Below are 24,923 nucleotides of genomic sequence, written 5' to 3'. Positions count from 1 at the left end.
AAAAGTAAAAACGTGTTTTAGTAAACCCTTGATTATTGAGCACAGCTCGCCAGTTTGTTTATATAGCCGATGTGTGTATAGCCGATACTTGACCCATTATATTTATTGTTATATTATAAATAAACGTTTCACAAATAATGATCAGCTAAACCTTCTATTTTCCTTAACAGATTTATAAAACTAGTCGTAATAACAAAAAAAAAATAATAAGTTAAGGTAATTGACTCAAAATTTAACAACTTAAGAAATAAAGGTACAATCTAACCAACCTTAGCGATTTTAATGAAATGCGTGATGACTTCGGCTCTTATTTTCAGCGTTGAAGCGTTCAAAATTTCCCGGATTACCCAAAAGCTGGTCTGTTGATAAAATAAATGATTAGAACAAATTAAACTAATCAACTGTTATCAAAAAATTATTTGAATAAATTGTTGTCACGTGATTGAAACGAAAAGTCACGTGGTTAATATTTCAGGTCACGTGTTTGAGTGGAACTTGATATAAGAAATTTACTGCAAAATTGCAACAGGCTACGCGCTAAATTAAAACCTTTATATTTGTAACGGCTCCTTGCTGCAACCGTGCGGATAATCTTTTACAAACGAAACTATGTTGCTCTTGAAAATACCATCGAGAAAATTTTGTTAAGGAGACCTTAAAAATTTTATGTTTAAAAAAAAACGATATCACGCTGTGCGATATCTTACTTGTGCTCATCTTAATGGTAACGAATAACAATGTATATCAAATGCTTGAAACTATTAAAATTAAGCAGAAACAAATCTAAAAGTTTTAAAAGGAAAAGTTTGTTTTGGTTTAGTCTGTTTCGAAATTTCAACAAAAAACACTAAAAATTTTAGTTATTTTTGCGAAAAACTATTTAAAATTTATTTAACTTTAATAAAATTTTTAGAGGTGCAACCATTTTTTACGTTACAATATAAAGTAAGCAAACTTAATGAACAAAGCAAGTGTTAGAAAATATTGCAGACAATAAATGTTCAGTGTTCCTCAGTAACTACAAAAAAACTTTTAGCAACGCTTTTATTCGACGGGCAAGATGAAGAAAAGTTTAGCCCTTGGCGGGCCGGAGCAATTTAATTTCATTAAGTTCACGAATATCACTCAATTATCCAACTTTGTCAACAAAATACGGATTCTGTGTGACTTTTCTCTTTATTACAACTACACTGAGTTAAAAAATCGCCCTTAAATTTTATCTTTCCCGAATATTTACTCTAGTCTTCAAGTAGCACAAGATTTAATCCAGCCGGTTTAGGCCGTATAAACTGACATTAAAAAGAGAATCGACGATAATCAAAAATATTACCCTATTAATATAAAGTTTGTTGAAGTTTCTATTTGCAATAAACTGTTGGTGACGTCAATACGATATCATTAAATTAATTTTAATTGTTTTAATAAACAACAGTTTCTGTTAAAACACTATCTTGTGTACTTTATACTTTAAAGATGACAATCAAAGCTCTCAACTTATATACAAGGAGAATGATCAAAAAAATCTAAAGTTTTGATGATACATCAAATGTTTGAAACGAAGTAAGAAAAAAACAATATTGAAACAAGCATAAACTATATTATAAAACTTTTAAGAAAATTAATATACTAATTGAAATAAAACGTTAAAAACATTAAACGGTCTTCACAGATAAATATTTAAAACTTTTGATTGGTTAGTTTAACTTCTTTTTACAAAAACTACAGACTAGTAAAAGTTTTTCCGACTATTTGTAAATAAATTACCACCAGATGGTGCTCAAGAGTAACAAATCTTGAAGTTTTGTCATTTGCAATAATAATGATAACTATGTCTTTTTGAAGTGAAATAAATTAACGTGTTTAAAATTTTCTTAGAAATTACAATTTTACATTAATCAACGCATAGATAAAAAAAAAATTTGCAAAAGTATACTTTCAAACGCAAGATATCTTTTACAAGTAGTTTTTTTTGCAAAAAACAGCAAACAGATCAGACTGTAGGTCTGCATCATGTGACACTTTAAATCATTTAAAATAAAATTGTTAGGTATAATAATTTATCTCAGCTCAATCAGATGTTGTAAATACTCAATTTACAAAATTACAAAAGCAACAGAAAATTAAACGTTCAATTCATTTAAACCAACATAAAAAATAACTTTAAAAATTAAAGAAAAAAAAAGGTAAAAAGTTGTGTAAGTATATTCAAGTCTACGGTTTGTTAGATTGCACACTCAATTTTTAATTTAAATACATCTTAAAGTAATTTTTACATAAGCATATGAAGCTACTCAATTTTTTTTTTAATAAAATTCAACATTTTCCAGAAGCTTTTCAAAATCCATATTAGTATCTACTAAAATTTATTAAATCAAATTTTTATGTTTTGTGTACATTATTAAAACATAAAAATAGGTTACTTAATATATAAAAACATACATAACACATAATGACACAAATGAACTACTTTTTGTAAAAGTAAAAAATAAAATTTATACAAAACACGAACAGGTAATACAATCAAAATACAATTTAAGTGAACTTAATACGATAATGTTAGCCTTTAAATTTAATTAATTGAATTTATTAAAACCGCTGCCTTTTTAAACTTTTACAGTAGTTCTTTATAATTTGATGTACAAAGTTAATGCTAAAAAATAAACAGTTTTTTTTTTCAAAAAGTACGTATTACTAAATGATGATAACTTATCTATTCTAATAAAGTAAAAGAAAAAAAAGTGTTAGTTGTTGCGTTTTCATTTCTAAAAATGCTTATTATAAAGTTAGCTTGTTTTAATGTGATTAATCACACTACAAACTGTTAACATTTAACACAACAATAGTACTTGTAATTAAAAGCATATTTTCATTTTTAAAACTCATCACTTCAAAATATTCAGTACATAATAAAATACCCTAGTAATTATAGTAGTTTATATTGACAAAGATGGATTTAGTTTTTTGTCAAATACATATACAAAGAAATACACAACTACAATAAAATGCCTTTAAATGTTTGAGTTATTTATTTTATTAATAATAACAAAAATTTTTATTTAAAGCTATTGAAAATAGTAGCTTAATTTTCAATAAAAAAAAAACAATTAATAGGTGGGGAAGATTGATTTGTATTACTGTCAAAAAAATAAGTATTTAAAACAAAAAAAAAAAAGTTGTAAAGTTTTAAGTTTACACCGTATATACTAATATTTTATAAATCAAGCCTAGTCAATTTCTAATAACTTTTAATTTAAAAGCAAAAATCGATCTAACAATTAAAAGTACTAAAAAATTATCAAGCTATTGCTTTATTAAAGTTTGTATACACATAATATAGAACAGGAAACTATATATGCAGTTGCTTAATCACAAAGTGGTGTAATAAAAATGCTGGCTATGAAATCTTAAGCCGGTTTTGTCAATGAATAAATACTAAAAAAACTTTAACCTTTTTTATATACCAAGTTTCACATTTACAGGTGTAACTAAAACAAAATAAAATCAACTTATATAAACATGTATAAGTTTTTTATTTTATAAATGCATATAGAAAAAAAAAGTCTGAATCGTTGTAAACATAATTATCGTATTAAGACTTGTACAACAAGTTATACACGAACAACTTTCATTTGTTTTTTAAAAACAGTACTTTTCTAAGCAGGAAACAATAAAAACTTTTTTATATTGTCTTAAAATTTAAGAAAAACAAACAGTACGTCATAAACAATTTTAATCTAGAAATGAGCAAAACAAAAACAAGATAGGAGAAACTGTGATTCGATAAAATATTTATCATTTTTCCTATGTGATAGAAACTTAAATACTTGCAAACATTTAGAAAAACAGCGATATTGGCAGATAATGATTAATTTTTTTATTACACAACTAAAAAACTAAAAGGTTTTTGTTTAAAAACCAACCAACATAAAAAACCAAATACATTGTGTTAAGTTTTATTACTCCTAAAGACAAAACTTTAATTAGTGTAGTAAAACCGTAATCAGCTGTTTACATATTCATTGTTCTCATAAACTTTGGTAGGTAATTTTATAAAATCAAAACGAGCTTTAAACTTTATGGTGAAGTGTACAAAAAATACAAATAAAAAAATGACATGCAAATTATAAAAATAATTATAAACGTTTAAGTATGATGCAAAAAGAAGAAAACATAGTGAAACAAATATGATTCATACTTTGAAAAATTAACAAATGAGTTTGCGCTTAATATGCTTAAAAATAAAGTTTAATTAAAATTGATAATACAACTGTTGAAAAAATACACTAATACCTTATTTTCATAGTGGATATAATAACGTTATTTTATATTTTAGTTGTTTTACTTGAAAAAAAAATTGAAAAATAAAAACAAGTTTCTTGAAACTTTGTGTCAACAATCTTTAAATAAGTTAGTAATTAATTATTAATCAGACTTAAGTACTTTAAACAACAATATTTTTTCTGTATTAAATTGGTTAATAATCAAGCAACTAATACATTTATAACATATATATAAGAAACTTGATTCTATACTCAAGCTGATAAATAACTACAGCTATGATTCATACTCAAAACATTCGACCTATGTGACTCAAACGCTGTCTAAATCTAAATATATTTTTTATAACTATTTTAATATTATACTCATTCTAATATCACGTGATTTAACTTTTTAGTCTTTTTATAGAAAAAATAAAGATATATTCACTTTATATTAAAGAAACAAACTATTTAAATTAAGGTAGCGCTTCAACTAATTAATCTAATATGGTTGATTAAACTTTTTAGTCCTCTCTTTTGGAGAAACTTTTCTTAACAGTTAGTAACAATCATAATCATAATAATAATAACTTTATATGTTTTGGTTGTAAGAAAACAAATGAAGAGATTTCAACTACTGGAGGAGAAATAATGAATTTATTTAGTCAACAACTTATTTTTCAAATTTAGTAAAGAATATATTCATAATAATAATAACTGATACTAACGTGAATCTAATATGGTCGATTAAATCTTTTAGTCCTCTCTTTTGGAGAAACTTTTCTTAAAAACTATTAATGATCATAAAAATAATAATAAAAAGTTATGAAATATTAATAATAACTGATACTAACGTGATTGAATCTTTTAGTCATGTCGTCCACGTTGGGAGATATCTTTCTCTTGTCCTTCTTCGTCCACCCGCAACTGGACACTTCGTTGGGAAGAATGCGGAGGAATATGGGCAAGTCGAGAAGGGTGAGTTGCTTCTGTGGAGTGAATTGAATATTAAATTTGTAAGAATATAATATTATTAATTTTAATATTTGTTTATTGGTATCATAATAATTGTGCGGAGGAATATGGGCAAGTCGAGAAGGGTGAGTTGTTTCTGTGGAGTGAATTGAATATCAAATTTGTAAGAATACAATATTATTAATTTTTGAATTTGTTTATTGGCATCATAATAATTATGCGAAGGAATATGGGCAAGTCGAGAAGGGTGAGTTGCTTCTGTTGAGTAAATTGAATATTAAATTTGTAAGAATACAATATTATTAATTTTGATATTTGTTTATTGGCATCATAATAATTATGCGAAGGAATATGGGCAAGTCGAGAAGGGTGAGTTGCTTCTGTTGAGTGAATTGAATATTAAATTTGTAAGAGTACAATATTTTTAATTTTGATATTTGTTTATTGGTATCATAATAATTGTGCGGAGGAATATGGGCAAGTCGAGAAGGGTCAGTTGCTTCTGTTGAGTGAATTGAATATTAAATTTGTAAGAATATAATATTATTAACTTTAATATCAAAAATTGCACATAGTCACTTAAAAACTATTTTGAACTATCTTATAATGTTAGTACTAAACTACCTTTGCCATGTTAAGGATGCGAAGGAAAATGGGTCGTTTGAGTTCAAATTATTAAGAATACAATAGTAGTATTTATAATATTTATTGGTATTATATAAAGAATGTGGGAGAATGAGCAAACCAAACCAGTTGTTTCTGTAGGAAAGAGAAGTTTTTTCTAAACAAAATTATTCATGTTGTAAGGATTAAAGTTTCACAGACGTTTATGTTAAAGATGACAAAAAATGTGAACGAATATAGTATTGATACTCTAATTTTAATTTATTTGTGTCGTATCAAGAATACGGAGAAATGTAGGTAAATCAAGAAGCTTCAATTGTTTCTGACAAAAAAATTAGGGTTTATGAAATGTATATTGAAATTATGTATTAAGCATTTGAGTATTTGTAACCTCAAAACTCTGTTCACAACAAGAAGTGCCAGTTTTTCTGTTAGAAATAGTTTATTAAAAGATAAATTAAATTGTACGCAAAACTGTAATTGGTTATACTGGTTTCTGTTGATATATATAAATAAATGTAAGAAAATGTTAAAACTTTAGAAAACACAAAAGTTTTACTCGAATGTTTTTACTTCGATGGTTCAAAAAATTTTCAAGGATTATCATTTAATAACTAAGATTAGTTAGAACTTTTTCAAAAATCTTAGCTTTATTCATTGGTTTTTTAAGTTAGCTTCTTCTGTTAATTTTTTTTATAATATCAAAAACTAAATAAGTTGATTAACTTAAAAAATTAAAAGCATCATAAGTTTTAATCTACAACTAAACTAAACAAGTTTATTTAATTTAAAAATACTCTTTTGATTTATGTCTACTGAAAAATGATAAAAATAAAAAACAACTTGTGCTTGCAAAAAAACAAAAACAAGATTACATTTTGTAATTGCTAATTAACAGTCAATACTCTTAGTATTGCTTGTTTATCAGTATTTCTTGTTATTTAAGCTCTTTAAACTGTTTTGAAAAGTCTAAAAATTAAAAAAAAAATTAAGTTTAATTGTTTATTGTTAGAATAGTGAAATTTGATAAAATTTAAAAAACAAACTTAAGTTTAAAAAAAAATTGTTAGTCAAAAAAAACAAAAACAGGATTATTTTTCTCAGTAAATAAAGCAATAAAAGATTAATTTTCTCTGCTAACTAGTAGTCAATGCCACTAGTATTGCTTATCAAGCGGACATGTTTAAGTGGGGGTTTCTTGTATGTTCTTATTGTTAATTGAACGTCGTTATACTTGCGCCACCAGTAGTATTATTAGTTGCTTTGCGGGAATTTTCGCGAAATTTTTAAAGCGCCGCTTTTGCAGAGAGGCGAAAAATCGATAAAATTCAAAGTTGTAACGAGCAATAACGAGATTTTGGTGCTTGAATTTTTTTCAGTGTTTTATAATTTCAGAGTTTTTCAACTTCTGCGACACTGCCTATAAAACGATGGAACCTTTAAAGTTGTTCTTTAAATTCCTTGACACACTTGTTTGAAATTCACAACTCAATTCAAGTTTGTATTCATATACGTACTACTTTAATAATGTTATTTTTTTTAACATGGTAAAAAAAAATTATTTTTTTATCAAACTAACTAGTTTAAACTAGTTAATTGTTAAAAAATAACTACAAATTTTGACAAACTTCAAAATTTAATTTGAAATTGAATTTAAAATCAATACTTTTAATTTGTTCAACATTTGTGTTTGCTAATTAAACTATCAATTCAGCATATGTTGAGCCACTTAAACTTAATTGCTGAAACAAAGGGTTATGAGCGCATGCAATAAAGCAGTAATTTGCTAATTGGGTATAAAAAATTGAAAGTTGACAAAATTAAACACTTTTCAAGGCTGCTTACGAAAAGCAAGACTATTTACATTTTAATTTTTAAATAAATATTTTGGTAATTCGCAACTAACTAAAATAACAAGAGGACTTGGTACAAAAGCAATTGTCTTGATTACATATTTAAAACTAGTTCAAGTCATTATTCTCTCAAAAAACGTCTTTTATAAGAGTTGACTATTTTAACTATAAAACATTTGTTAAAAAAAAAACAATCACAGAAATAAATTAAGTAGTTATTGCTTTAGCTTTGCTTTAACAACTCAAATGTTTAAAACAATACTTTTATTAAACACAAAAAATTATCAACAAAAAGTATAAGCCATTGATTCAGGTATATACTAATAGTATTTGTTTATTTGATTTTACTAAATAAAACATTTAAGCTTAAGATAAACAATCTAAACTAGCACGTGTGCAAATGATAAAGAAAAAGATAAAAAACCTGTTTTTCAGCAATAACATTCGAATTACCTAAATATAATTAAAGTTTAAATGTGCTCAGGTGATTTCGGGATGTATCAGAAAAAATAAACATTGTAGCTTGAAGGTGAATTTATGAGAAAATTGCTATTTCGAAGTTTAAAAACTTTAAATGCAACAAAAAAGTTATAATAAATGTCAATAACTACAATAACCGTTTTGTTTCGTACTAAACTATAAAAACAACGAATTTTAAGTACTTTGTAAAGTAACTTTTGTACAGACTTTTTATATGTTTTAACAACAAACAACAAACGGTTTATGGTACACAAAATGGATATTCAAGTCAAAACAATAGAGCTTATAGACAAAAATTGTTGTTTAATATACAAATGTAATTGTTTGTTGTGGATAATAAAATTTAGTTATACTGTATATCTATACTGTACGTATAAATAAACAGTGGCTTTAAAATATTTAAACATAAAACCAAAAAAAAAACTTAAAAATCATTTATTATTATTTGTATTAAATTTTATTATTATGTACTTGTATCGCTCTATTGTTTAAAATAGAAAGATTATGAAAAGTTAAAAAATAATACATAGCTTACTGAAAAATATACTATTGAAACACAACTTTGTAAGAAAAAGTTATGTAACTGTAGTAACAGATAATAAAAATTACACAAATTCCACGGATTAGCGAACGTCTAAAAACATGATCAGGCCGAGATAGTAAAACTCAAGACAATATAAATGATGTAACTGTGTGCTATTGTTTGGAATTATCTTATAAAAATAAAACATTTACTTACTGAGACTTTGTTATCATGGTGAAAAATTCACCAGAGAAAATTATACTTATCTATGTGCATACAAAATTGTGTACTTTTTAAAAACAACTATCAAAAATTTTATGAATAATAATAAAATTAGTAAAACTACTGATATTATTTCTTAAAACAATACTTTTGAATGAAAAAATTATTTACTGATATTTTGTTATTATACAAAAACAATTATCAGAAGAAAATATTATTATTTATAATCAAAACTTAATAAGACAATAGAATTGATTTAACTGTATGCTGTTTAAGTTGCATTAGAAAAAATAAACATGCCTTTACTGAGATTTCGTTATCATACAAAAGACATAATCAAAAAAAAAAAGTATCATTTGTTCTAAAATAGTTTTATTATAGAGTTTATCAAAGTTGCATATATAAAAAAATTTAACATATGAAAAACTAAGAACCATGAGAGGAAATTATACTCAAGAAACAATTTGTGAAAATTTCTTCGTTAACTAATTCATAAAGTTTTAAACTCTAACTAAATAAACTTAGATATATGGCATTGAAAAAGTCAATTAATTTGTTTTAAGTAACATAATAAAAAATATTTTTCAGTAATTTTCCTTGATCTTATAATATTTTTATCATTATTGACATCATTTGGGAAAGAAAAAAATATATAAAAAGAGATGTTAGAAAATGTTTACTTTAAAATTTAAATAAATATCTCACATTATAATAAAACAACACGCTTATGTACAAATAATGTAATTAAAGTTTCTAATTTTTAGTCTGTGAAATTTCAGAAAAATAGTTTTAAGAAATTTAAAGAACAGATTAAAGAAAAAAATAAATAAATATGCTTTAACTATGTTTTAACATAAAAACTAATTAGAAGAATAAGAACCTTAAAATCAAGACTTTTTTACTATTGTGTATTTAAAACATAATTTGAAGTACAAGTAGAAACAAAAAGTATAAGTTGTGCTCACAAAATGATCAAAGTAACTATAACATACTGTGATACGAATACAACATACATACTTCAACAAATAAATAAGATAAACTTTAAAAACAGGCAGACCAACTGTGGTCAAACCTTTTTGTCACCACAATTGTTGTCTGAATGAAACTTAAATTTAGTTTCGTAATCTTACTTTAACAGGGTTGACGTGCTTTAAAGTAAAAACACTCAACCTGCGACACAGCCGAGTTTGCGGAAAATATGTACTTGTTTTAAGAGCAAGAAGCTGAAAGCATAGTTACTGTGGACCAAGTTTTAACAACTAAACAAAACATTACACGCATTTGGACTTGATAGGGAAAAAGTCAATATTTAAGACAAAAAACTGTCTTTGAAGTCTTAGATACTAGCCTAAAAATTTCGGTTAAAAAAAATTATACTAGTTTGAGCGATGGGTAAAAATTTGGGAAAAATTAAACTTTTCTGAACGAGCCTGGTGGACAGAGTGTGGCAACCCTGTTAAAAATGTTTGTTGGGTCAAGTAAAAAATACAAAAAAAATCATTTAAAGATAGATATTTCATTTTATTTTAAGAAATACTTGGTTATAAAGCAATTAGAAGTTCATCGATCAACCTGAAACTTAAACTAAATGAATACACAAACCATCAGCTAAAGGAATCAAACTGCACATCAACTTTAAAATATTTAAATAGGTTATTTAGAATTCTAAAGTAAAGGTGATCAGCTCATAACTAATTAAGCTGTATAATAAGTCACAAACAAATATTCATTTTTTATTATTAGACTTCAATTGCAATACAAAATTATCATAATTGCTATAAAAAATACAACCTCTCTTTAACTTTAACAAACATCACCATAATATTTATTCACACTTAAATAACTTATTTAAATCTTCAAGAAACTTCGTAGTAGGATTTAATCTAAAAAATGTTCAAATGCTCACACTATTAACTTAGCAAAATTAAAAGTAAATTGATAACTCTACATACAATGAAGTGCATACAAAATTTTTAAAAATTAAAAATTCCCTGCAACAAATTTTCTAAATATTGCAAGGAAAATTTCCTGAAAGTTTGAGGTAATTATTTCAAAAAACGTAGGAGAAGACATATTTTGAGTGAAAAAGTCTATTTTTGCTGTTTTAGTTTGCACCTCCCATAAGAAACTTACTGTTGCCTCCGACTTTGACATGCTATATCTCAAAAATTATTATGAATTTTTTAAATTTGTAAAAGGCATCTTGTAGCTTAGTAAAAATAATATAAACTAAAATCGAATTGTGAATTAAGTGTTTTTCCCCCTATGCCCTTAAAGCTGAGCTAAGAATGAAGATAAGTGAAAGTAAGGCTGTGGGCAAAATTTTGACAAAAATAACTAAATTAAAACTTCATCACACATTAAGTGTTAATAAATTAACATTAATCAGATAATTTTACTCTTACTTTTGTATTCAATATTTTTGTTATTTTATTTTTATCAAAAACCTTTTTAAATTAGGGTAATTATGATTTTTCTTATATTTTAGTAAATTACAAAATAAGAGAATAAAATTATCATATGAGCTTCAATGAAAAGGTGTAATAATCTTAAAACTGCTTTAAACTTTTAAACATAAAAGAAATATATTTACAGCCGTGTATAAGTCTTTTATTCCTAAAGCAGTCTATTAGCAGTAGATAACCTAAAAACACATCAAAGTTTAGTACCAAGGCCATAGGGGGAGTAAGCCATGTTTTTTTACAAGCTGATCTTATTTAATAGAGTTTTTACAAAGCTTGAAGTTGCTTTTTACCATTTCAAAAAAAATCAAATTACTTTTTGACCGGTCAAAGTTGGGCCACATAATAGCTTCCCTATGGGGAGGGAAAACTATAACTGCAAAAAAAGATTATTTTGCTTAAAATCTATCTTCTACATTTTTCGAGCAATCTTCTTCAAACTTTTACAGTCAACCTTTATACATCAACAAAAAATGTTTCTTTAGAATTAAAAAAAAATTAGTAAAAATGCTTTATAAAAAAAAAAGACTTTTTTCTTTTAAATTTTGGGATTTTTTTTTAAATTTATTAACATTCATAAGTAATACTTTTTTTCATATAATGCAAGGAACATTTCCTAAAAATTTGAAGAAGATTGATTGAAAATGAAGGAAATGATAGATTTTTATTGGTTTTTTAAATTTCTAAGAAAATTGACCCCAAAAAATTTGCAGTTCATACATTTGTACTTTTTGTTAAATAAATTATTTCAAAATTTAATTGATATTTTTGAATCCTATGAAAACTGGCTTGTAGTTTGTACTTAAAGCTTTGAAATAGAAGCCAAAGTTATTTTGTAAAAACAAAACTTTTTTAAACCATTAGAAATTACTTTTTTTTTATTTAGTTGTTGTTTAATATAAAAGTAAAAAATACAAGTAATTCAACATTTTTTTTCAACATAACATAACAACAGTACATAACTAATTGACTAGTAATATCTTAATTTACTACAACTATTTTAGCTACTTTTTTGTTTTTATACTTACAACTCATTGAAGCCTATTCTTATAAAAATCAGCTAAAAAGTTCAAAACTCAACCTGTTATGTAGCGAACTTAAGAGAATGAAAACAACTAACCGCAATTGTGTCAGGCTGCACTTTCAGCAGGTCAAAGACGACTTCATCAAAAGTCTTCATCTTTCTAATGTGCTTGTTAGAGGAGTGGTGGTTACTTGAGGAGGAGTAATCAGGCTGTTTAACAAATTTAATACACATTTTATTGTGATATTTTGATAAATAAATCAAATCATTTTCGGTAGATACTTACAAAAGCAATGCTTAGTACTTACATAACTTTAGCAAAGTACTTAGTATTAGTTTTGTTAGAAGTTTAATACTATTTTAGATGAATACTTAGTAATAATTCTCATAGACATTTTTTATAATTAATGATAGATGTTTAATATTGCTTTTCTCAAGTATTTAATACTGCTTTTATAACATACTTTTATGAATTTTTTCAAGTATTGAAAGATTATAATAATAAATATATGTTTTAGCAGTTATTTTAGTTTAAGGTAAATAAAGTTTTAAGAGATGAAAGAATCTTAGTTTAAAAAATTTAAACCTTCCTTAATTCTTATAAAAACAAACACACTTTTGAAATTTTAATTGCTTAAAAAATTAGATGGTTAATAAAGAAGTTTTAGTTATATTAACCATTTAACAAACAATTATAAGGTCAAGCTTAGCTTAAGTTTAACAAGGTTGAAAGATTTTTGAATCTACTATAGTTTATTTTAAGTATGTTAATTTTATTTTTTTGAGTAGATAAGCCTTTTTTATTTAACTTTTGTGTAATTAAAAGCTTGAGTTTAAAGTAAAGACTTGAGTCATAAGTCAATTAAATCTTATAAAATTAAGAACTTAACTTTAATAAGTAATTTATACAAAACACTTAAAGAAACTAAGAAGGTATAACTAAAATGAATTGTCCATAGAACAAAACTTACTATAAAATAGTCATTACAAAATAACTACTAAACAGTTATGAAGCATCAACAATCAGTAGCATATTATATTGAAACTTTAAATAAAAAGTCATTAAGTACAATAATAAAATATAAAATGCTAAATAAAATTAGATAAATCAACTTTCATAATGGTATTATACAACTATATTATAAAATAGTCAAACAATTAAAATCAATTTAAAACACAAGTTTAATTAATATATTTAAAGTAAAATAGTAAATGCAATGAAATTAAACAAATATAATAAAAACTGTTTTATTTTTTTTAGTTGTATTACTTTTGTTTTATTTATTACACAATTTACTTCAGATAAAAGCACATCAGCTTGTGATACCTGGTGATTAGTGTAGCAGCCTTCATAGTGATAATTTGTTGCCATCCCTAATACCATATACTTCCACTTTCTTTTTGACTTTTTTATGTTAAAACAAATTTTGCTTGGCTTAAAATCAAATAAAACTAAGCTGAAATGAAAGTACCCTTAGTTGATCTTAAGTTTTCGAAGATTTTAAATTATTGCATTTTGAAATACATACTTTGAATTTATTTCAAAGTTTGGTAAAATTATTTTTAAATGTCTAATATAAAGGCTAAAACTTTTTTCTCAATTTACTACACATTGGATTTAACTTATTGAAAGATAAGATTAGTGAAAAGATAATTTAACAGCTAGCTTATAACTATTTTTTTTATTTTACCATTTTTAATTACTTGTTAGTATTCAAGAAGTAATGGTTTACTATTTAACTTTACTATTTTACTGTTTAACATTTTTTTTAAATGTTTGCTATACTTAAAAAAATATTCAAATCCATACTGATAGATTGTTTATATCATATAAGTACTTCATGTTAACTACACACAATACTTTACAATAAATAAACTTAGTCTGTAGGAGGTAGGCGCTTATTTATAAGTAAATTTAACTTTGAAGATCTTTTAACTTAGCAAGCATTTGCTTTTTACCATATCTTAAAAATCAAATTAGTTTTTAAGATGTAAGGGTTAGAAAGTTAGAAAGTTCAAACATTTTCTTTCTGAAGAACCAAATAAGGTGAAATAAGGCAATGTCATTATAAATCTATTTTATCCTACAACTTTTAAACATTTGTTTTCAAACTTGTGCATGCTAATGTTATCTTAACAATAAAAAATCCTATCATAATAAACTTTTTCATTTAATGTTTAATTCTAACAATACTATTTTTATTTAAGTGCAAGCTACACTTCCTAAACAAACTGAGATATAATCTTAAGAAAGAGAAAATAAATGTAAACTTTCAATTTTGAGAAAATCAGCAATAACATGTTTTTCTTCATATTATTTTATCAATTTTTTTATTAAACTGACAAAATCTGGTTAGTTTACATGTTTTTTAGTATAAAGTCATAGCTTTCTTTGCTAACTTTTGTAAAAAAAAAATTCATCCCTTATACATGGTTGCCAGAATTCCAGAAATAAGAAAAAAAAAACATTTTATTATTTTGACTTAAAATGTCATACCCAAAAAAGTTGTGTTACCATTCTTTCAACTTCAACATAAAGTATTTAATAAAGCAAGTTTTTTTGTATGTTACAAACTTTTCTTTGTTGTTTAAAAATAAGTCAAATATTTTAGAGGACTAATAGTAAAAAAAACTTTTTCAATTTACCAAACACTAAATGTGTTATTTAAGTTATCCACTTGGACTCGTATATATTTTTAATTCCACAGGAGTAACAACATTGTTTAATGTTTTGAATTAATTTTCAATAAAGTTTGAATAATTTTTTTTTGATCTTATTATTAACTTGCCTAATATAATATTTGTTAATAGTAGTTGAATGTTTAGCAAGGTAGGTTTAGGAAAAGTAAAAACTACAATACCAGTATGGTCATCGTAAGTTGTTCTGATTTCAACTTTTGGTAAGTAGTTTATGTTTACAGCCTAATGTCAGTAATATTTTTCATAAACACTACAATGTAATATCTATAAGACTGTATTAAAACATTTGGAAAGTGTTGTGACATTATTAATACCTTATATGCAAACTAACTTAAATTATATCAGGGTTGCAAATATTTGAAAAAAGTCTTAGTTATGAGTCAGTCTGATTTTGTTAAAAAACTTCAAAAGATAAACACATATCTTCATCTTTGAATATATAAACAAGAAAAATCATAAAAATAAAACAAAAACTGTAAATAATACTATACTTTAATAATATCTGTAAATTTTCTTTGTATTTGCTTTAACATATTATGAGTAGTTATAGCTCAGTTATGATTGCTAGGGTTATCAATTAAAGTGGGGGTCAGTCAACTGTGACCCAGAGCTGCATTAAAACTTAATTTTATTGCTAACATTTTTACTTAGTTTTCAATAAATATTATAAGACTTTAGTGTTGTCTTCTAATCTATCACTACCTAAAAGACAACCTATCACCTAATTGTTTTTTGTTCAAAATATTACTAAAAAGTAAATCTATAATAGTTTTTAGGCATACCAAAACAGTTAATTTTTGACTTGCTGAATTCTGATTTTAACTATATTTGTAATAATTTCTTAAACATTTATAATTTACTTTAAATATATCTTTTAATTTTTTAATCAAAAATATTTAATTCTTATTAAACACTTTAGATTAAAGTTGTTTCATATCTTTTAATCACTACTGTGGCTTTTCTATGTTTTACTAAAATTGCTATCTATTTCAGTGATTTAAGAAGAATAGTCATCTTTTTTTTAAAAGCTAATCAACCATTGACTTATGATTAACTAAGTGCATAATGCATATACTTGTGTAATTTAAATTTGGTTGAAATTATGTACTATTGTTTGTTATTGTTTTTAATTTGTAAATTAATATAAGAGAAAGAAAACTTAACAATTTGGTCAATTCGCTTTAATCTTCAAAGTAAGATAATTATAAAAATCAAAATGATTGTTTAAAAAAACATACGAATTTATTGTCCACATATAAGTTTAAAACCCGTCTTCAATAATCTTTTAATAAATCTGAGCTCTTCAAAGCTCAAAGTTCATAAAACTGAATCTTATAATATAAAAATTTTATTAACTAAAGATACATCTAAACAACGAAATAAAAGTACAATATTTTTACAACTATAGGCTAAAAAACAAAGATTTAATTTTTATCGTGTTGGAAGTCGTTATTTACTTATAAAATACTTTTTATAATATAGTTTTAATTGAGGTAAAACTAATTCTAATAAGTATAAGTTTTGATGCAATTTGATATTCAAGTGAAAATGTAGATTTTAAACTATTCAGATATTTGATAAATGATTTTTTTCTAATCAAAAAAATACAGTTTTTTTATGTGCGTTTTCTTTAAGACTACCAAACATATTGTTGAAAAATAATTTAACTTTAATAAAACTAATGCTTTGCTAATATTTTGTAAACTTTATATAAAAAACTTAACTTAAAAATATTAAGTTTTAACTTAAAATATTTTTTATTGATTTTAGAAAATCTAAACAACTTTTTAACAGAAAGTCTAAACAAACATGTGAAAATCAAATGTTTTATAAACAACCAGGTTTCTGTGGCTTAAAAATTGTGACTATGTATTTCAACCAGGTTTCTTTACATTTCAGTAAATTGAGCAATCTTATTTTAGTAATAACAATATTTCAAAAAGTTTAAAAATCAGAATGTTTAGGCGTTTATTAAATACTAAAAATATAAAGTCTTTTTTTTTATTACTTTTTTGATTTGTGTAAAAAATTACTTTAAAAAACTACGTTTTATAAAATTTCTAGTGTTTAAAAAAAGACTTATTTCAATTTCTAAGAATTTTTTGCAACTTTATGCAAAGGTCACTAACAGCAAAACTTTTCGGATAGATTAAAACTTGTTTAGGAAAATCTACATTATTTTTGTAAAATTGAGCGCTAAGCGCGCTTTTTAGCAAATTTTTGACTCGAAAACATTCAACGCTAAGTTTTTAATTTTGAAAGTTAATTTTATAAAATACATTTTAATAACGTATTTTATATTTTTATAAATTTTAAAAGCTTAACTAGATGGATGAAAAGAAAAAAAAATTATTAAAATATTCTAATAACAAGAATTAAGCCATCAATCATGTTAAATGGTGGCATTATAGTGTGGCACCTTAACCACTCAGCTATTTTCACTCGTTTATACTTCAGTTTATACGCTTATATATGTAATAAATTAAACAACTTTAAATAAATTTTTGCATTACTCCTCATACCTAGTTGTTAATTTTATAAATATTTTATAGCATAGTAAATTACGTACTTTTTTTGTTATTCATTTATTTTTATCCCAAAAAATAAAAACAAAACAGACAACTTACACTTGATTTTTCCAATAGAAAATCTAAGTATAAATAGTATTTCCTTTTATTTGAATTGTTATACCGAAACATAAGCTTAATATCTTAACTTAGATTTACAAAATGCTAAAAAACTTTGTCCCTTACAATTTTTATATCTGTTTTATTTGGAGCTAACAATATTTACTCTTTTTATTCTAGTACACACTTATTTAATTTTACATTAGTTTTTTGAATAAAATATTACCTGTTTGTTTATGTTTAAAAAAAAGATGGTTAGAGCAATCAAAAAGTCACTGTCTACAGTCTTTTACAAACACTTCGAAAAGATCTTTTGTTTATTAGAAAATAAACATTTTTAATTATTATTCAATGTTTATTAATAAACGGAAAATATTTTCAAGTGTTTGTATAAGGTTTTTATCTAAAAGTTTATTTATTACCAAATTTTATATTATCCTGCGTAAACCAAATTTTCAAATATTTTTTTTAAGTTTTACAAACATCTGTTTAAGACGATCCAAAGTTTTTTTGTATTCTTTTAATAAAAAGTTTGTTTATTTAAAAGTTTTTATAAAAAACTATTTAATTAAATTTTAATAATTTTCTTTTAAATTTGTTATATTTAGAATTTAGGATATTTTACATATTTCATAAAGAATTTCTTTCTAAACATTTAATTTACTTATTAGGAACAATGTTTATATTTATATACTCTGTGTATAATAAAAATATTTATTTATTTAGATAAGGTTATAAAAAGACAATAAACAGACTATAAACATATAGATTTTAAGTAAAAATAAGTATTATTAAGGTTAAAAAGTTTATAAACTTGGTAATGTATGGTTTTATTTATTAATTATAAATAAATAATTTTAACTTTCTTTTAAATTAATTGTTTTTTAAACTATAGTAAACTTTAAAACTTGGCTTGATTGAAAAAATTATATTTTACAGAATATTTTTTTTGTTTAATTATCAGAAATTAAGTTATCAAGTTTCCTGCTACTCTAATTAACTAATTTGCAATCTGCTTTACACAGTATAATAAATCCACCTTATTTTACATAACGTATGTTATGTTATCGATGTTTTTATATTTGTAAATCGTTATTTTTATTATTTAATTTTGATACTTTCTATTTGCAATTATTTTTACACTACATTTGTAAGATCATTATCACTGTTAAAGACTTGTATTTAATTTATTTAGATTTAAAAACATACTAAAAAAGTACATTTTTACTTCAAAACGTCTTAAAAATAGAGGTACATATAACATTATACTAAAGTACATTTATACTAAAAAAACTAAACATAAGTAGCTAATTAAAACATTTGCTGTAACACATTAAATAACATTCTAATAAATAATTATACCATTAAATTTTTCAAAACTAACAAAAGAATCTAATGAATTCATTTATAACTTATTTTCATGTGGTTTAAAATTTATGGTTGTTATTTTTTGCTATTGCAAGCTTTATTTTACTTTTTAGCCCTGCTTTTAAAACTATTTAAACAATTAGCTATTTAAGTTAGGGGAAATTCGGTGAAAACTGATCACACTTATTTTACTAACAACTATTTTGGCTTTTAATCTTAAGTAAAGTTTTTCATGAAACTGTCTTGTATAATTATCTTAGTTAAAGTGAACAAAAATAATAATTTTCTTCATTTAGTTACCAATGTGATGAAGAGTTTAAAGGACTAAATTTAAAAGGTTAGTACTTTATGCATCAAGTAGTATTAGCAAACTACTATATTATGCTTAGTAAAGCAAGTTCCAAATTTTAAAATTAAAACAACATACACTCTTTCTTTTTAAAACTGTTCCTATAATTCTACCAAAAGTAGTTCAGTAATAGTTATGGTTAAAGTTTTACTAAAATTTTATACTTAAATTAAAATTTTAATAAATAATGTAAATAAAAGTAAAAATGTTGAATTAAAGTATCAATTCTGTTTTAATAGAAGATAATTAATACTTAATAACATTTCTTAATGATAATATTATTTTCAAATAACCCACGTTTAATAACAATTGTTTCTTTTATATACTTATGAGTGTAGTTATGTAGAATTTGAATTCTACATATAAAAGTTAAACAATATATAATCTTCAATTAATACAGAGTTGCCACACACTAAGCTAGTGTGAATTTTTTAAAGTATTTCAAACTGGCTTAGATTTTTCTGATTTGTTTTTTTTTATCTCAGGCTAGTTAGGTTTAATTATTTTTTGATTTTTATAACTTTGTTCCTTAAACATTTTTCTACTTGTTTCTGTTGTTTTAACAATAAAAAAAAACTACATATTTTCCAGTTTTTGAATTTGTCTACAGATGATTTTCTTAGTTTATTCTTTTCAACAACAAATGACTAAGACTAGTTTGGTGTAGCTAAGGCTTGATTTTATAAAATCTTAACTAAGACTGTTATACTGAAAAATTGCAACCTGTTTTTATCCAGATCTAGGTTTTAGTATGATTCAGGGTTGCCACACACTTGGCCTAGTTTAACTTTTCAAAAAAATAAAATATGACCAAGTATGTTTTTATGCAAAAACTAGACTAGTTTTGATGTTTGTGTTAAATCTCAGGGTACTTATCTCTTAGACTTTTTGAAAATATGATTTGTTATTTTAGATTTTAATTTATTTAATTATCATAATGTTATATAGTTTTATACATACATGTATTTATTTAGCTTAAGTACTTTTTTAGCTTTTTCGTTATCTTTTTTGTTCTAAAACTCTAGATAACATAAGCTAATTTTATGTAATTCATGCAGTGTTCCACACTTGAGATAAATATGAACAATTTGAACTTTTCTTTAATCTAAAGATACTTTTGGGACTTTGTTGAAAATCTCATTCAAGATTTTTTTCTAGACATGAAATAACATTTTTTTGTTGTAGTTTAATTATTCCAGTATTTGAAGACAATTTACTCAGAACAGTTTTTTTAGTTAAGAGATTTCTGCTCATGCTTGCTCTTGGTTACTCAGACTTTGTTTTAGTTTTAAAAAGACCAACCTTGAAACTACTCCTTTTAAGAATAAGAAATTCTTTTGGACTTAAGTTGAAATACCAACTAGAGATGCCAGTATTATTTTTCTTCAATTTATTAGAAGATTTATAATATGAGAGATGAAAAAAGAAATTGTTACTTTGTATTTAATAAAATTAATTAATTCTAGTTTTTTTTACAGTATATAACATGGACCTGTATTGACTGGTTCCCTGTTTCCTGTGCACCCCCTAAAAAAAGAAAAAAAAAACATATATTAATCATTAAAAGCATTATATAAATATTTGACTTAACTTATTTGCTAAATATTTAAACAATGAATATTGAATTTATTACATAGAAAGATTACAATTTCACATTTAGCTAGGCATCTCTTGAAGCCAGCTGAATTAAATTTAGAATTAAATTTTTATTGTGATGCCACAAACAATAGTGTACTTAAGTTTCACTTTTGATTTGGGGAACTATTTTCTAAGATGCTTAAAACTTCACGAGCATAAAGTTAACCTTATAGGCAAATTTATAAATTTTTCAAAAAACATAAAGCTTTAATGTCAATTATTTTCCTTATCTAAAAAGCTATCTCAAATTTTTTTTATTTTTTTTTAGAGAACGCATCTTTGTCTTTAATTGAAAAAAAAATTGGTTTGGGGTTGGAATTATTTCATGGGGTCCCTTAAAAAATAAAGGTTTTTTTTTTCATTATTATTGCCTTAGAACCAAAAATAAATTTTTTTTTTTATATTTTTTTTCCTTTACTTATCATGTTATTTAGATTCTTAAATGTTTATTTTATAAATAATGTTAATATCTTTTACGATTTGGCCCCAAAGGAAAATGATGTATATTACACTATCATTTGCCTTGGCCATTTCCTAGATAAAAAATTGATAAAAGGAAAAAAAAATTAATAAGAATGTGAATTACAACAAATTTAATTTAACTAAAACATTTTAATTAAATTTGTTGTAAATCACATTCTTATTAATTTTTTTTTCTTTTATCAATTTTTTATCTAGGAAATGGCCAAGGCAAATGATAGTGTAATATACATCATTTTGCTTTGGGGCCAAATCGTAAAAGATATTAACATTATTTATAAAATAAACATTTAAGAATCTAAATAACATGATAAGTAAAGGAAAAAAAATATAAAAAAAAAAATTTATTTTTGGTTCTAAGGCAATAATAATGAAAAAAAAAACCTTTATTTTTTAAGGGACCCCATGAAATAATTCCAACCCCAAACCAATTTTTTTTTCAATTAAAGACAAAGATGCGTCCTCTTTAATAAAATAAAAAAGTTTTTAGGTAGCTTTTAAGATAAGGAAAATAATTGACATTAAAGTTTTATGTTTTTTGAAAAATTAATAAATTTGCCTACAATTAACTTTATGTTCGTTAAAACTTCCATTATAAATGCTATTGAAAGTAAATAAATGTTTATTAGGTATTGCTCATAAACTAGTAAGTAAATTTTTACTTCAAAATGTTCAATGTTCAAAATTGAGGTCTAATTACACTTATTTTATTGTAAAAAATAAACTTTTGTGGAGCAAACCATTTCATTTTTAACTACATAGCAATTGAAAATTTATTTGAATATTGCAAGTTCAACACGTATACAATTATTTTTTAAATTTTGATTCATATGCTCACTGAAAACTGATTATGTCTTGTCACTAATTTGACCTCGAAATTAATTTAGTGAAACTTTACATTTTCCTAAAATATCAAATGAACTTCGTGTCTTTTCATGTATAAATGTATCTACAACTGGGTTTGAATCTTGTAACTTTCAATTTATAGAGCTTATAAAACCAACATTAGGTCCCTGCACCAACAGGTAACGCATATAATTGTCGTTTGATGATATTTAAAACTTATTATTTAAGTTCTTTTTTGTATGTGTGTTGAACACGGGGTTAAGATTTCAAAATATTTAATCAAGAAAGATTTTAAAACCATTATTAGGACCTTTACACCATCCGAATACATATTAAATATCACTTTAATAAACTTTCATGATTAAGTTTGATTAATATTTTTTTAAATTTAACTACAAGAAACTATTAATTTATATCAAAATGTTTAAATAAAGTGTAAATTAAATTAAAAAAAAAAATTCATCCAAATATATCTTGAACTTTTAAATAAACTAGTTTTATTGTAAAAGCTTATTACCGTTTTAATTATTTTGATTTTATAGGATTTGATGTACAATCTGTAACTTCATAACTTGTTTGATGTATACTCACGGTATACGAGAGTCAAGGTTTCGGCTCTGCAGACTGGCCAAAAACATCACAAATGTATCGCCGAGAGTCTACAGAGCCGAATCTTTAACTCTCGTACGCCGTCGGTCTACACTCTACAGAGTCGTTTGTAGATTTACGACTGCAAGTTTTACGGTTGTGACAAACTGATGAGTCCTGATCAGGACGAAACCGGTCTACCGAAGCTTATGGTCTGAGGATCGAATTTGTATGATCAGCCCTTTTTTAACTATTTTATTTTAGTAATGTCTTGAACTTAACTGAAAAACCTGTTTTTAAACTATTAATTTTTTTTAGAATTTATACCTAACTTTTTTTGAATACTTTTGTGAGTACTAAATTCTTAGACTAAGACACAACAGATTCTTATTAAATTTCAGTTGTCTATTATAGAAACTAATTATATTGTTAGAAATATCTAATTAAGCTAAAGAATAACTAATTTTGCATTATTTTTTATTACGATACACTTTAAGCATTTTTACAGACCTTATTATACACAAATATATTTTTTTAAGATTTATAGTTATAAGATATTTACAGATTTAATAATTAATTTTTTAATTTAGTACTTAGGTATAAAAAAATACTATAATCATTAGAATAGTAAACTGTGAAGTGATAACTTTAATTTTTAAACTGTTCAAATACATACTTTTCTTAAACTAACTAGCAATATAATGCACATAATTATGTATAGATTACATATTGTAATGTTCAAAATTAGTTTAAAGTGCTCACAAGTTAAATAAAGTTATGTAGTGTAGAGCAGACATTAGTTTCAGACATGTTTATAGTATTAAAATGTTTATAAGTTTTATCAAAAACTGTTTAGATTTATAACAAGTATGCATAGAAGTATTTCAAGTGAAAAAAAAGATTCACCAATTGCTAGTTCGTCTACGTGTATTAACGGTGAGAATAGCCAATTTGAAAAAGTCAACCTTAAAACAAGTAGTTCATCTAGTACACATGTTGAAAGTTTTAAAATTTGCAAGCTGTGCAAAGAAAATATTATTTTGAAAACTGATTTCGTACAAAAAGGTAAGAATAATTTCGGAAAGTTTTTTTTTTTTGGAAACAAGTTGTAGCGAACAGAGATGTTAAAATGCTAAAAGTTACTATGGTAATTCAGCAATGAAGTGTTTTATTTTTGGTTTGTTTTAAGTTAGTAATTTCACGCTTGAGTAAACAAAGCAGAGCTTTTTAACATGTCTGGTAGCGAATGTTGATAATAAAGTTTCTTATCTGTGTTTGATCCTAAGAAATATTTTAATTCTATTAAATTTAGTCTTAAAATTTGTTTTTGTTAAGTGAGTATATATATATCGCCACAATAATTTAAATAATTTAAGTTTATGTCTTGCAAATATTAACATTTGTTATATATCATAAATGTACTAAACATAGATGCAAAAGTTATGCACAAAAATAAACAAAATAAATAAGGCTGTGCGTTTAAAATCTAAACTTATGCAGTGGAGTGATACAGACCAAGTCTTAAATTGGTTCACTTGTTTGGAAAAACAAACGTACAGCTTTTTTAAATTTGACGTGGTTGATTTTTATCCTTCTGTCAGCGGAGAATTGGTAATAAAACCACTAAAATTTGCTGGTAATTATACTAGCGTACCTGCTGAAGACCTAAGTCTAATAAAAAAAAGCATGTAAGTCAGTACTTTATGAACAAGGAAACTTGTGGCGAAAGAAGAGAGCAAATAACACCAGCTCTCTTTTTGATGTTGCGCAGGGATCGTTCATGGGTGCAGAGTTATGTGAATTAGTAGGACTTTTTTTTGTTGGACGGGTTGACAAATATCTTTGGTTTAGAAAGAGTTGGGTTGTACAGGGACGATGGTCTAGCTGTACTGCCTAATTCTTCTG

At 24.3% G+C, this 24,923-nt stretch overlaps 1 protein-coding gene across 1 annotated transcript in view; it reads right to left on the bottom strand.

The window, feature by feature from the left end:
- Nucleotides 1-13,869, bottom strand: part of LOC145835895 (ras-specific guanine nucleotide-releasing factor RalGPS2-like) — a 55,297-nt gene extending 41,428 nt beyond the window's left edge. Inside the window, exons 1-4 of the mRNA XM_082943649.1 lie at nt 13,750-13,869; nt 12,519-12,632; nt 5,114-5,248; nt 270-359 (exon numbers count right to left, since the gene is read on the bottom strand). Of these exons, the coding sequence (XP_082799775.1) occupies nt 270-359; nt 5,114-5,248; nt 12,519-12,632; nt 13,750-13,806 (396 nt within the window). The 5' untranslated portion in view covers nt 13,807-13,869. The remainder of the gene's footprint in view (nt 1-269; nt 360-5,113; nt 5,249-12,518; nt 12,633-13,749) is intronic.
- Nucleotides 13,870-24,923: the final 11,054 nt, after the last annotated feature.

The sequence above is a fragment of the Thalia democratica genome, chromosome 5 (assembly GCF_965202585.1).
Source record: "Thalia democratica chromosome 5, ktThaDemo2.hap1.1, whole genome shotgun sequence".
In the NCBI taxonomy this organism is placed as follows: domain Eukaryota; kingdom Metazoa; phylum Chordata; class Thaliacea; order Salpida; family Salpidae; genus Thalia; species Thalia democratica.
Note: the sequence above shows the minus strand (reverse complement) of the source record. Positions and strands in the feature narration are given on the sequence as shown.